Raw genomic sequence first — 14,047 nt, 5'->3', positions numbered from 1 at the left:
TCTCAGTTCCTCACGTCCGACCTGTGCCAGAGGCTCCTTCTGCAGTCTCACCGCTCCTATAGCCTGGATCACAATTGGGTGGGTGGTCTTGAACTTGGCTGCTGGGCCTGAGGTCCTCCGCTTGTTTGCCTGGCAAGTACAGACATCCTGACCGCTCTTCCTTGGTCACTGATCAGTCTGTTCCTTACTGAATGTCTCACCAGCTGCAGTCCTTGATTAGTGTCAACATGGTGCAGAAGCCCCCTAGACATCTTTTCCCCTACTTATTCCTGTGCATTCTGTCCCTTTTCTACAGGAAAAACAAATAGGCATATTTGCTATGAGGCTGCCATCGCCATAGCCAGGATGTGAGTGTCAGCCGCATCACGGTTGGGTAGACCGAGAAAGTGATTTCCGGTGCCCGTTCTACCTCTGACTATGTGGCCTTGGGAAAGCCTCAGTGTCCTCATCTGGAAAATGGAGATAATAATACAAACCTCACGAATTTGTTGTGAAGAGTAAATGAGATACTGAAGTAAGGTTCTTGGCATGTATAATAATAAATGATCAATAAATGGAAGATAGTTGGATTAATTTCTCAGGACTGCCATAATAAATTACCAAAACACATGGTGGCTTAAAACAACAGAAAAGTATTCTGTCATACTCCTGGAGGCTTGAAGTCTAAAGTTAACATGCTGGTGGGGCTGTGCTCTCTTCAAAGGCTCTAGGGGAGAATCTTTCCTTGCTTCTTCCTGCTTCTAGTAGCTTCGGATGATCCTTGACTTGGGACTGCGTCACTCCAGGCTCTCTGCCTCTGCCTCCACGTGGCCTTCACCTCTGTACATCTCACATCTTTCTCTGTCTTTCTCTTATAAGGACGTTTGACTGAATTGAGGGCCCACCTGGATCATCCAGCATGATATCATTTCCAAATCCATAATTATATCTGCAAAGACCCTTTTTCCAAATAAAGCCATTCCCAGGTTCTCAGTGGGTATAACTTTTAGGGATCTACCATTCAACCCACTGTCCTTGCTTATTCATGATAAAAATTAACATACATACATTTATCTACGTTTTATGTCCTTAGGCCCTCGTGTGCACTTCTTCTAGCTTGGATTATGAGCTTTCATTTCTTGCTTTTTCTCTTCTCACTCACCACACTTCTGTGAAGAGCAAGACCCCATCTCCCAGGGGTGCAGAGCCAAGAAGGGAAACTCGAGCGCGTTGGGGTGAGGCTCTCAGACAGCATCTTCTGCAAAGTTGTGCCAGGTCCCAGCTCACCTCTCTGGTGGTTTCTGGCCTGGATGTCCGTAGACAGGGCTTTCAGTCCCCTTCAGCAGCCTCCTCATTTTGGACCAAGAGCCTGCCCCGTGAAACTCCGCGCTAGATAGACATGGAAGAGAAGGTCAATAGTCAGTTTCCACTGAGGACACAGCAAGAAGAAACTGTGATAGTAGGCCGGGATGACAAGCCAGCCACCTTGACACAGAGTGGAATCACAGTCTCAGAATGTGCCTAATGGCAAAAAATGTAGCGTAAGTAGCTCCAACACCCAACCAGGGCAGGGACCCCTACCCCATATCCCTGAGTTTCTATCCTGACCCTTGGGGTGACCCAGAGATCCCTGACTCATGAGGCAGCCCAGTCCATGTTTAACAATTCTCATTGCTTCCTAATGCTGCAGCTTTTTCTGTCCTTCCTCGGGGCACTCACTCCCAGTTGTCTCAGCTGTTACTCACCTGCTTGCCTCCAGACCCTTGCGCAACTGATCCCTCCCCACAGACATGCCCCATCTTTCCCACATGCCTTTGCAGCAGGATTTCAACTGTGGCTTTACCCGTGCCATCTGTTACTGCAGTATTTATTCCTTTATTCTGAACATTGTTTTCTTTCTCTTTTCTTAGACAGGGTTTTGCTTTGTCACCCAGACTGGGGTGCAGTGGAGCAATCATGGCTCACTGCAGCCTCAACCTCCTGGGCTCAAGAGATCCTCCTGCCTTAGCCTCCTGAGTAGCTAGGACCACAGATGTGAACCACCACGCCTAGCTAATTTTTTTTTAATTTTTTTTAGAGACAGGGTCTCGATATGTTGTCCAGGCTGGCCTCAAGCTCCTGGGCTCCCAAAGTGTTGGGATTACAGGTGTGAGCCACTGCACCCTGCCTGAACATTTTTAAATGAAGCTTATAATTACTACAACTTTTTAAGAACCCTACCAAACAGTTGTTCATATTGAGTGTATAGTCAGACAAAAACTTCCTGGGCTCTGTCATTGAAACCATTATTAAGCCAGATCTCTTCAACCCTGCTACTAGGCTAATTGAGCTGTTGAAACCAAGGGCAGGCATTTACATTTGTTCTCATTGATCTTAATTTTCCCGGTTCTGTACCATCACTTCCAGCTTCTTAAGATATATTTGAATCTTAATCACAACATTTATCCCTTCCAGCCTTCTGTTACTTCCAAATATGATAACCAAAACACTTTATTAGTGTTGAATAGAACAGAACTAAAAATAGTTCTGGCATACCATTTGCTTCAGGCTGACATTGAACAATTGAGGTCCCCATCCTACATACTAGAAACGGAATGAGTGTTTGATGAATGAATGTGTGATCGATCCACTTTGGGGGTATGCCTGTTCAGTCAACCTTAAAGGCATCTAATTATAGCTATCATCCAACCCACCTTTCTCCATTCTGCATACTCCAAGCATGTCGGGTTTGGACCTGTTTTTAATGCTCGGCCAAAATAAAGTGCCTTCTTCCAATGCACCACACAGGCCTTCCAGTTTAGTGATGTAATAAAGCTGGAAGGAGATTGGTGAGTCAGCACTTTGAGAATCCTCGCTGTGCCCAGGTCACCTCTGCCTTCACACCCAGGTATTCTGCCCTCTTCAGTGTTTGCATACATAGTTTTTCTAGTCCTGGCCCAAGCTCATCAGCCTGCTCTTCCTCTTCTTTAAAGCTGAAACTGTACCCTGTTTGTCCATAGACATGCAGGCCAGGCAGCCATGGGTTCATTCATACTGAGAAACACAGGATTGGGGGTGTAGGCAAAGCAACCCATTTTCTTGCCCTAGGTTTGAGATGTATTTTTAGGACTTTATATATCAAATTCTAAGAGCATCTTCCATTCCGAGCAGTTAGCTGCTATTTACTGGACTTGCAGTCAGTGAGCATATATTCCCCGCATCCCTAGCACAGAAGCGTCTCGTTTTCCTATCACTTCTCAAGCAGTCTGAATCCATGGTAATAGCAAAAAATTTCTTGAAACTAAATTATAGCAAAGATATAAGTGTGGAGCTTCCTTTGTTAAATTTCATTTTTCTTCCTGGGAATGATTGAGTTGTGTATAAAATTTATGGTAATAGACTTTTTAAAGTATATTTCTCTGCAGTTGTTTAAAGAACCAGAAGAAAAGTGGCGTTTGTCATTTACAGCTGTATTGGGTTTAGATGACCCCAGAGGAACCACTGGAGCATCACCTAAATATTAGCTGTTTATCTCCGAAGCCTCATCAACTCTGTGTTTACGTACAACACCTAGTTTGGTTTCCTGGTGCCTGCTCCATTAGAAAGAGGCTAGAGATATTTAATTTACTTAAGAGTTTAGCAGTAGAAAATGTAATCTGATAGATACTAGGATTTCTCAAACCTTACTGTGCATATGAATCATCTGGATATCTTGTTAAAATGCAGGTCTGGGTGGGCATTCTGCATTTCCAGCGAACTTGCAGAGGATGCTGATGTCACGGATCAGAGGACCACACTTCGACTAGCAAGGCCTTATACCACTAGGCTAAAATTAGAAATTATGATAGAGAGATAGCGTAGCTCCAAAGTGGCTTAAGATTAATGTATTCAGAACGGTGATTATCAGGCAAACCATAGGTAGCAAACTCTAAATACATTTGTCTTGATTCATCTATTAACTCCCCCTCCAATTTCCCTTTTCCAATAGTAATGTTTAAACAGTGCGATCTGCGTATGTGGCTCTCTGGTAACTTGGCATTGATATAATTGTGCATGGTCCCATGTTTGGAAGAAATCTTTTTGTTGTGGCAGGTGCTTCCAGAGATAAACTCCTCAGGGGCCCCGGGAGGGCGATTCAGGACACAGAGGCCAGTTGTCTGCAACTGGAGACTCTAAGAGCAGAAATTCCACTTTCCATTTTTCTTTTTTCTTCTTTTCTTTTTCCCTCTTCTTTATTTTCCAGATCTACTTTTCCACCTTCATAAGTTACTTCTCTGTTCTTTCGTCCCATAATCACCCAATAGACCAGGAATGTGGTGCCATCCTGGGGCGCCCTCTGGTGGTTCATCGAAAATACAGCAAGACTCGATCTCTACCCTAGGGTTTCCCCTTATCTGTACTGAAAGCTTACCGGGGGGCCCAGAGAAAGGACACGTACCTCAGCGTTAAGACAGCCCGGTCTGCTCCGTGCTGCACTGCTAAATAGTCCTAAATGTAGGAGGAGGATGGGCGGAAATTTTTAACAGATTGACCCCCGGTCGCTGCAGCTTCTGTCTTAATCATTGTGTCCTTGATTTCTCATTGACAGTCTCTGGAAAAGATGCTGTTTATCAATGGATAACTTTTCAGAAGAATAAATTTGGATTTGTGTGTTAAGGCCGATATATCTTAGCAATCATTTAGCAGAAGACCAGCCCAGTGAGTTTTCAGGGCCTACTAAACCGATGTCTCTCAAATAAACAGTATAATTAAACCTGAGCACTACTGAGAACCAAGTCAGCATTCTCTTTCAAATTTACGAAAGCTGGCTTCCCCAAGAAGTACCTTCAGAGGAGTTTTCTAGTTTTGTGTATTGTGCATTCAATTGTACAGGCAATGTTACATTTGCATTGCTAATAGACCCTTCCTGAATGTGTTTGACATTTTACTTGGCTTTGAAAGGACTTTTATGCCGCTGCTTTTTCTTCCCTAGTGCTGCCTTGGGCTAATTAACCTATTCCCTTACTGGCTGGGCCTACTATATGCAAATGTTCTCATTTTGCATTCTGACATATCACTCTTGCATGAATATCCCTCACGAAACCCTGTGGGGTTTTATTGGATCAGTGCTACAGGAGGGCCAGCAGGGGGCGCCTGGACCGGTTCTCTCTGAGTAGGTCTCACGCATGAGTTTTCCTTTCTGGTTGGTATGGAAATGTGGGAGCGTTTTGGCATTCCCTTTCTTAAGAGTGATTCTTGAAATTTAAAAATAAAGGTTCATTATTAGTTCTTATCAGACAGTCAAAAGGGGCAACTTTTTTGATGCTTTTGTAGTTTAATTTTATTCTGTCATTGTAATTGATTTGCAAGTATTGAGTGTAAATCATGTGCTGTGCTTTTTACAAGGGAAGGCTGTACAGAACACAGTTATTTGAGCCTTACAAAAACCCTAGGTTGGCGGGGCGCAGTGGCTCACGCCTGTAATCCCAGCACTTTGGGAGGTTGAGGCTGGTGAATCATTTGAGTTCAGGAGTTCGAGACCAGCCTGGCCAACATGGTGAAACTCCATTTCTACTAAAAATACAAAAATCAGCCAGGCATGGTGGCAGGGGCCTATAAGCTATTCAGGAGGCTGAGGCAGGAGAATCACTTGAATCCAGGAGGCGGAGGTTTCAGTGAGCTGAGATCACGCCACTGCACTCCAGCCTGGGTGACAGAGTGAGACTCCACTCCATCTCCAAAAAAAAAAAAAAACCTAAGTGACATTACTCCTTCAACACTTCATTTCTTCAGCATCAGTGTTTTAGGTTTTTTTAACCTTATTTTTCATTTCCATCCCAGTCTTTAAGCTCCTCTCTTGTCATATGAGAAATTCTATTCTTACTGAAATGTCCTTTGATATTGAGACACCAAATTTCTAAACCTCTGCCTTCCTAGATATCTGCTCACAAAACATTAAGGATTGAGAACTTTCTGTTGTGTCATTTGTCATTTCACTGTGATGTTCATTGATGATGTTGGAGCAAAACCAACAAGGGCCATTAAATCATTGCCCCTTCCAAGCCAGGCACAGTGGCTCACGCCTGTAATCCCAGCACTGGGAGGCTGAGGTGGGTGGATCACTTGAGACCTATTCAAGACCAGCCTGGCCAACATGGCAAAACCCCACCTCTACAAAAAGTCCAAAAATTAGCCGGGTGTGGTGGCATGCACCTGTAGTCCCAGCTACTTGGGAGGCTGAGGTGGGAGGATCACTTGAGCCCAGGAGGCACAGGTTGCAGCGAGCCGAGATCACGCCACTGCATTCCAGCCTGAGCAACAGAGCAAGACCTTGTCAAAAAAAAGAAAGAAAGAAAGAAAGAAAAAAGAACAAAATCACTGCCCCCTCCAAAAAAAATTGCAAATTAGGAGGGCAGAGGAGAGAAAAGGGGGTTGTGTTTCAATAGGGATTTCACTGTTGCTTCAGCATGGACAAGGATTGAATGCTGAAGGCTGCCACTTTATTGTGTTTGTTTTAAAATCAGATTATTGGCTAGACACAGTGGCTCACGCCTGGAATCCTAGCACTTTGGGAGGCCAAGGAAGGAGGATTTCTTGAGGCCAGGAGTTCAAGACTAGCCTGGTTAATATAGCAAAACCCCATCTCTCCAAAGAAATAAAGAAATAAAGAAAATCAGATCATTGAAAAGAGAATCTGGATGTGAGATACCAAAACCCAAGAGCATAGAATTCCCAAAGCCCAATCCCACAGCTCTCAGGATCACAGCACGTGCGCTGTGCATACCTACAGCTGCTACCTGTAGAAGCAATCACATCTGCTGCTTGCTAGCGTGGTTCTGTCAGTTCCACTGATGTTCAGCCTCTTGTCTGTTGGGCGTTGGTTTGCCCACACAGCAGCGATAACTCAGACTTCAGTGGTTAGTAAGAGACTGAGATACTTGTCCATAAGAACTGGCTTCAGGGTCACCGTTTGTATGTCCAGGTTTGAACACACTGATCTGATCTGTCTGAAAGAGCTGTTGTTTCTAGTGTTAATGGTGAGTTGTTCCTTTCCAAGGAGAAAGGGGACAGTGTGAAGGGGAACTTCAAAGTCAACTTGGAAAGGAAGAGAGAGACGGACAAACCAAGCATGTAACCCATTAAGAAAACTTTCAGTGCACTAGCCCTATTTTTGTATGGTATTTGTGTTCTTTAACCATAGTCAAATTCAGTTTTTAACAGTCTCACTCTGTTATCATATTAGGGACTGTACTGGGAATACTTTTGAAACTTGCAGAGAACAGGATTCTTTCTGGCGGCCCCTGCTGAGTTGGCGTGTGTGTGTGTGTGTGTGTGTGTGTGTGTATCGGGGAGACGAAATCGTAGGTCCAGTATGGACCCAGAGCTAAGGGGAATCTTGGAGAGTAGTGGCTCTGGCAGATGAGGATTCAGAAATCAAGTGCAAGGACTGTTCTGGACTTTCACTGCTAACCTGCTTTTTCTCAATGCCTGGCTCTGAGGGCAGGGTCCAGCTGGTGTCATGCTCTCCAAAGGCTTCATTTTATTGTCCAGCCAGGCGAAGGAGAGGTGAGAAATGGAACCAACATTTCTGAAAAGGAAATTTAAGAACTGCATCATCTACCCTCTGAAAAGAAAAAGGAGAAAAAAGACAAAGGAGAGAGGGATATTGAGAACATCTTAGGGGAGTTGTTAACTCCATTAAAAAATGTGTGCGTTAGAATGTTCACTTGCCCGGTGTCTTCATAATCTTCCTTTGCGATGTGCAGCTGCCATGGCTAGTGTTTTTTTTGTTTTGTTTTTGTTTGGTTTGGTTTGGTTGGGGTTTGGTTTTAGAGACAAAGTCTCGCTCTTTTTGCCCAGGCTGGAGTACAATGGTGAGATCTCGGCTCACTGCAACCTCTGCCTCCTGGGTTCAAGCGATTCTCCTGCCTCAGCCTCTCAAGTAGCTGGGACTACAGGCTACTATTACACCTGGCTAAATTTTTTTTTTGTATTTTTAGTAGAGATGGGGTTTCACCATGTTTGCCAGGATGGTCTCAATCTCTTGACCTCGTGATCTGCCTGCCTCGGCCTCCCAAAGTGCTGGGTAGTGTTTTATCTGCTTCAGTGCTTGGGGTAGGATTGGATTTGGGGAGTTCACACTGAGTCCAGGGCCTAGTCTTAATCTTGCCAAAGATGTTCTTTCCCCGGTGCTCATGTTCTGATATCCTTTCCCTCCTTCCCTTTCTCCTCCCTTTCCTTTTCCCTTTGTCACTGCCCTCTTCCCTTTCCCAGCATCCAGAGCTGCTGTTGGCGGATTGTACCCACGGGGAGATGATTCCTCATGAAGAGCCTGGATCCCCTACAGAAATCAAATGTGACTTTCCGTTTATCAGACTAAAATCAGAGCCAGCCAGACAGTGAAACAGTCACCGTGGAGGGGGGACGGCGAAAAATGAAATCCAACCAAGAGCGGAGCAACGAATGCCTGCCTCCCAAGAAGCGCGAGATCCCCGCCACCAGCCGGTCCTCCGAGGAGAAGGCCCCTGCCCTGCCCAGCGACAACCACCGGGTGGAGGGCACAGCATGGCTCCCGGGCAACCCTGGTGGCCGGGGCCACGGGGGCGGGAGGCATGGGCCGGCAGGGACCTCGGTGGAGCTTGGTTTACAACAGGGAATAGGTTTACACAAAGCACTGTCCACAGGGCTGGACTACTCCCCGCCCAGCGCTCCCAGGTCTGTCCCCGTGGCCACCACGCTGCCCGCCGCGTACGCCACGCCGCAGCCGGGGACCCCAGTGTCCCCCGTGCAGTACGCTCACCTGCCGCACACCTTCCAGTTCATTGGGTCCTCCCAATACAGTGGGACCTACGCCAGCTTCATCCCGTCACAGCTGATCCCCCCAGCCGCCAACCCCGTCACTAGTGCGGTGGCCTCGGCCGCCGGGGCCACCACTCCATCCCAGCGCTCCCAGCTGGAGGCCTATTCCACTCTGCTGGCCAACATGGGCAGTCTGAGCCAGACGCCGGGACACAAGGCTGAGCAGCAGCAGCAGCAGCAGCAGCAGCAGCAGCAGCAGCAGCAGCACCACCACCTCAGCAGGGCTCCAGGGCTTATCACCCCGGGGTCCCCCCCACCCGCCCAGCAGAACCAGTACGTCCACATTTCCAGTTCTCCACAGAGCACCGGCCGCACCGCCTCTCCTCCGGCCATCCCCGTCCACCTCCACCCCCATCAGACGATGATCCCACACACGCTCACCCTGGGGCCCCCCTCCCAGGTCGTCATGCAATACGCCGACTCCGGCAGCCACTTTGTCCCTCGGGAGGCCACCAAGAAAGCTGAGAGCAGCCGGCTGCAGCAGGCCATCCAGGCCAAGGAGGTCCTGAACGGTGAGATGGAGAAGAGCCGGCGGTATGGGGCCCCGTCCTCGGCCGACCTGGGCTTGGGCAAGGCAGGTGGCAAGTCGGTTCCTCACCCGTACGAGTCCAGGCACGTGGTGGTTCACCCGAGCCCCTCAGACTACAGCAGTCGTGATCCTTCAGGGGTCCGGGCCTCTGTGATGGTCCTGCCCAACAGCAACACGCCCGCGGCCGACCTGGAGGTGCAACAGGCCACTCATCGCGAGGCCTCCCCCTCCACCCTCAACGACAAAAGCGGCCTGCATTTAGGGAAGCCTGGCCACCGGTCCTATGCGCTCTCACCCCACACGGTCATTCAGACCACACACAGTGCTTCAGAGCCACTCCCGGTGGGACTGCCAGCCACGGCCTTCTACGCAGGGACTCAACCCCCTGTCATCGGCTACCTGAGCGGCCAGCAACAAGCAATCACCTACGCCGGCAGCCTGCCCCAGCACCTGGTGATACCCGGCACACAGCCCCTGCTCATCCCGGTGGGCAGCACTGACATGGAAGCGTCGGGGGCAGCCCCGGCCATAGTCACGTCATCCCCCCAGTTTGCTGCAGTGCCTCACACGTTCGTCACCACCGCCCTTCCCAAGAGCGAGAACTTCAACCCCGAGGCCCTGGTCACCCAGTCCGCCTACCCAGCCATGGTGCAGGCCCAGATCCACCTGCCCGTGGTGCAGTCCGTGGCCTCCCCGGCGGCGGCTCCCCCTACTCTGCCTCCCTACTTCATGAAAGGCTCCATCATCCAGTTGGCCAACGGGGAGCTAAAGAAGGTGGAAGACTTAAAAACAGAAGATTTCATCCAGAGCGCAGAGATAAGCAACGACCTGAAGATCGACTCTAGCACCGTGGAGAGGATCGAAGACAGCCATAGCCCGGGCGTGGCCGTGATACAGTTCGCTGTCGGGGAGCACCGAGCCCAGGTAATGTTGGCCCGGGTGGCACAGGGATGGGACACCACACCGCAACGCCGTCGTCATCTCCTGGCAAGACGAATTGCTTCTATGAGGCAGGATTAAGGGTTCTCAGGTACACCTAGACCTTAGACTCGGCCTTTCCCAACTGCGTTCTCTAGAAAAACTAAGCCCCACTTCCCCATGACCTCTGCTGTGTGTAATGAATTCATCTCCATGCATGGAAAGTGCGGCTAGTTATGGAGTCCTTGAGACAATTCAGAAACTCACCACTCTAGTTGTTTCTTGAATTCTGTGGTTAGGATGAGGAACCCCGATTAGGAAAGGCTGCTGGACTTCAGGTCCTTCCAGCGGTCATTCTGCACTTTTTCCTACCAGGGAAAGACAGAGGATGCCGCTGGAGTGAGTGGATTAGGTGCTGAAGCAATCACATCCCATTGCAACATCCATGTTTTAAAATGGATGCTGGGCGCAGTGGTATATGCCTTTGGTCCCGGCTACTCCAGAGGCTGAGGCAGGAGGATCACTTGAGCCCAGGAGTTCGAGGCTGTAGTGAGCTATGGCTGAACCTGTGACTATCACTGCACTCAAACCTGGGCAACATAGCAAGACCCCGTCTCTAACATATATATAATGTCTTACTATTATTTAGGTATGATAAGGCCGACAGATAGATCAGGAGACAACTCTCTTTGATGAGATAATTTGTTATACTCTCTGATCCCAAGAGGAAGGGGCACTGTACACCAAGAAGTGTAGAGCACCATAAAGTGGGGGGCACCTGGGGAAGCACCAGGTGGGTCAGGAGGCGGAGAGAGTGAGGGGAAATATGGCAGACAACAGCCTTTATTGTGGTTTTCATGGGAGGCAGGATAAACAGGTTTAGGATTGGCTAGAGTGGATAATTCCAGTCTCTGGGGCATAGGGGCTGTCCCTTGTTGTCTGGCGGCTGGTGCTGGGGTGATCGATACAGGTGGAAGGTCCAGGCACAGTGGGTCACACCTGTAATCCCAGCACTTTGGGAGCCTGAGGCGGGTGGATCACCAGAGGTCAGGAGTTCGAGACCAGCCTGGCCAACATGGTAAAACCCCGTCTCTACTAAAAATACAAAAATTAGCTGGGTGTGGTGGTGTGTGCCTGTAGTCCCAGCTACTCCAGAGGCTGAGGCAGGAGAATTGCTTGAACCCGGGAGGCGGAGATTGCAGTGAGCTGAGATCAGGCCACTGCACTCCAGCTTGGCCACAGAGCAAGACTCCGTCTCAGACCAAAAAAAAAAAAAAAGTGAGCCCCAAGTGTGATGGACCAATATAGGAGTCTGTTGGGGAGTGGGCTCTGGATTGGTTAGTTTGCATATGAAAGTCAGGCTCCTAGGAATTAGCTCTGGACTGGTTGGTTTGCATATGAAAATCAGGCTTCTAGGAATTAGCTAATCCTGGGAGAGACTATACCTCTGGGATCCGCAAGACCCTAAAATAGCAAAGCATCAGAAAGTAAAAGCATGGTTAATACAATCTGAGAAGTCAGGGCTGTCCCAGGTGACCTGCTGGGCTTGGGGTAAAGTCATCTGTAGCCAAGATGAGTCACTTGAAGTACGGTTAGCTGTCTTAGTTTCCACAGGCTCCTTCAATCCACCCGTTTCCAGGTTCTTAGATCGATTACATGCATTTATTCCACAGCCCGTTTCTTTCACTGCCCAAGTTGCTGGGAGTCCAGTAGGTTCAGCCTGCAGCTGAGAGCTTTCCTGGCTATCGAGCTCACTTTCTACAAGTGTTTCCATCTAGGATTTGAAAACACTCAAATGGGACAGAGCCTCCTTCCAGCTTGAGTTGAAAATAGTCATGAAATAGCTGCTATTTGGGACATTCAGATAAAATAAAACAAGAAAAAAAGATAAACTAATTAATGGTTTGAATTATTTTGGGCTTTTTTTTTTTTTTTTCATTTTTGAGACAGTGTTTCTCTGTCTCCTAGGCTGGAATGCAGTGGTGCAATCATAGCTCCCTGTGGCCTTGACCTCCTAGACTCCAGCGATCCTCCCACCCCAACCTCCCTAGTAGCTGGGACCACAGTTGCATACCACCATGGCCAGCTAATTTAAAAAGTAAAAAACATTTTAGTCGAGATTAGGTCTTGCTGTGTTGCCCAGGCTGGTCTCAAACTCCTGGGATCCAAGCAATCCTTCCACCTCGGCCTCCCAAAGCCCTGAGATTACAGACACGAGTCCCCATGTCTGGCTTTTTTGAGCATTTTTTAAAAGCCCAAGTGAGCAAAGGACCAAATCAGTCTTCCAGAACTGCTCGTGAATGACAGGATGTGGGGGCTTGCACAAAGTCAGGGCCCCGCATTGCCGAGAGCTTTTAGCCCTGAATACTTTTCTTTGTATTATGAGATGTCACTGTAGGTTTACAGTCTTTGGAAGGGCCCAAGAAAGATTTCCCCAAAGATTTGATTTAAAAAAAAAATCAGGATTTTTAAATAAATGACATAATAATAGAGCTCACCAGCCCTCTGTAGTGGCTGTTCACTTCCTGCATGAATGAGGGGTGGGTACTAGGAGAAAGAAAATGCACTGCCGTGAGCAAAGTTGACTCTTCACAGACCCCAGGTGAAACACGGAAAATAAACATGAGCGAAAAGTCATTGCTTTTCAGGGTACTTAGAATCCTTAAAACATTTTTGTGAACAGAGGCAAGTGTGAAAAGAGGTTTTGTTTAGAAACGCGACCGGTTCCTTGCCGGCCAGCATCTCCTTCAGCTTGAGAATGAAGGCAGACACTTCAGCTGTGGGCCACACCTCGCAGGCCTGGCAGCCTCCGCAGAGCCCAGGCTCTTCTATTTTTTCATTTTTTATTTATTTTTTTTAATTTTTTTTTTATTTTTCTATTTTTATTTTTATTTATTTATTTTTTGTTTTTTGGAGACAGAGTCTTACTCTGTCACCCAGGCTGGAGTGCAATGGGGTGATCTTGGCTCACTGCAACCTCTGCCTCTTGAGTTCAAGTGATTCTTTTACCTCAGCCTCCCAAGTAACTGGGATTACAGGCGCAGACCACCACCCCTTGCTAATTTTTGTATTTTTAGTAGAGACAGGGTTTCACCATGTTGGTCAGGCTGGTCTCGAACTCCTGACCTCAGGTGATCCACCCGCCTCGGCATCCTACAGTGTTGGGATTACAGGCGCACACCACCATCCCCTGCTAATTTTTGTATTTTTAGTAGAGACAGGGTTTCACCATGTTGGTCAGGCTGGTCTCGAACTCCTGACCTCAGGTGATCCACCCGCCTCGGCATCCTACAGTGCTGGGATTACAGGCACGAGCCACCGCGCCCAGCCCCTTATAGCCCTCTTCTGTTCATGGGGGGGAAGAATCTAGGTGTGTTTTTCCCTACTCCAAACTTTGCAAAAGTATTGATTGAATGAAAGAGAAATTGGCTTCTCCATGAAGTCAGAGCCCTGTTCTCATGGTTTTTCCCATAGTGAGATCACTAAGTCCCTCTCCTGACAGCCAGGGTGCAGACAAGCAGGTAGAAGTGTTGTCAGGGCCTGTTCGCAGGTCTGTGGGGTCGGGCCTCCGTGGCTGTGCTGCATGCCGGGAAGGGCTTCTGCAAAGAAAGGCAAGTGTGCTGAGACCTGCTGAAAAGGCAGCTAGGGCTTCACGGTGTAGAAACAAAAGTGCAAGGCCCTGACGCAACCAATGATTTGTCATTTTGCCGAGGAGCCTATCAGAAATCGGCTGACATCATCACAGCTAAAATACTCCACCAGCTGTGTTTGCCACAAGTGACAGGTTCAGAGTCAGCGGAGATT

General features: G+C 48.2%; 1 protein-coding gene across 1 annotated transcript in view; it reads left to right on the top strand.

Annotated features, from left to right (window-relative positions):
- ATXN1 (ataxin 1) overlaps positions 1 to 14,047 on the top strand; it is a 458,821-nt gene that overhangs the window by 421,183 nt on the left and 23,591 nt on the right. Inside the window, exon 7 of the mRNA XM_025381666.1 lies at positions 8,212 to 10,249. Within this exon, the coding sequence (XP_025237451.1) occupies positions 8,372 to 10,249 (1,878 nt within the window). The 5' untranslated portion in view covers positions 8,212 to 8,371. The remainder of the gene's footprint in view (positions 1 to 8,211; positions 10,250 to 14,047) is intronic.

Source organism: Theropithecus gelada, chromosome 4, assembly GCF_003255815.1.
Source record: "Theropithecus gelada isolate Dixy chromosome 4, Tgel_1.0, whole genome shotgun sequence".
Classification (NCBI taxonomy): domain Eukaryota; kingdom Metazoa; phylum Chordata; class Mammalia; order Primates; family Cercopithecidae; genus Theropithecus; species Theropithecus gelada.
Note: the sequence above shows the minus strand (reverse complement) of the source record. Positions and strands in the feature narration are given on the sequence as shown.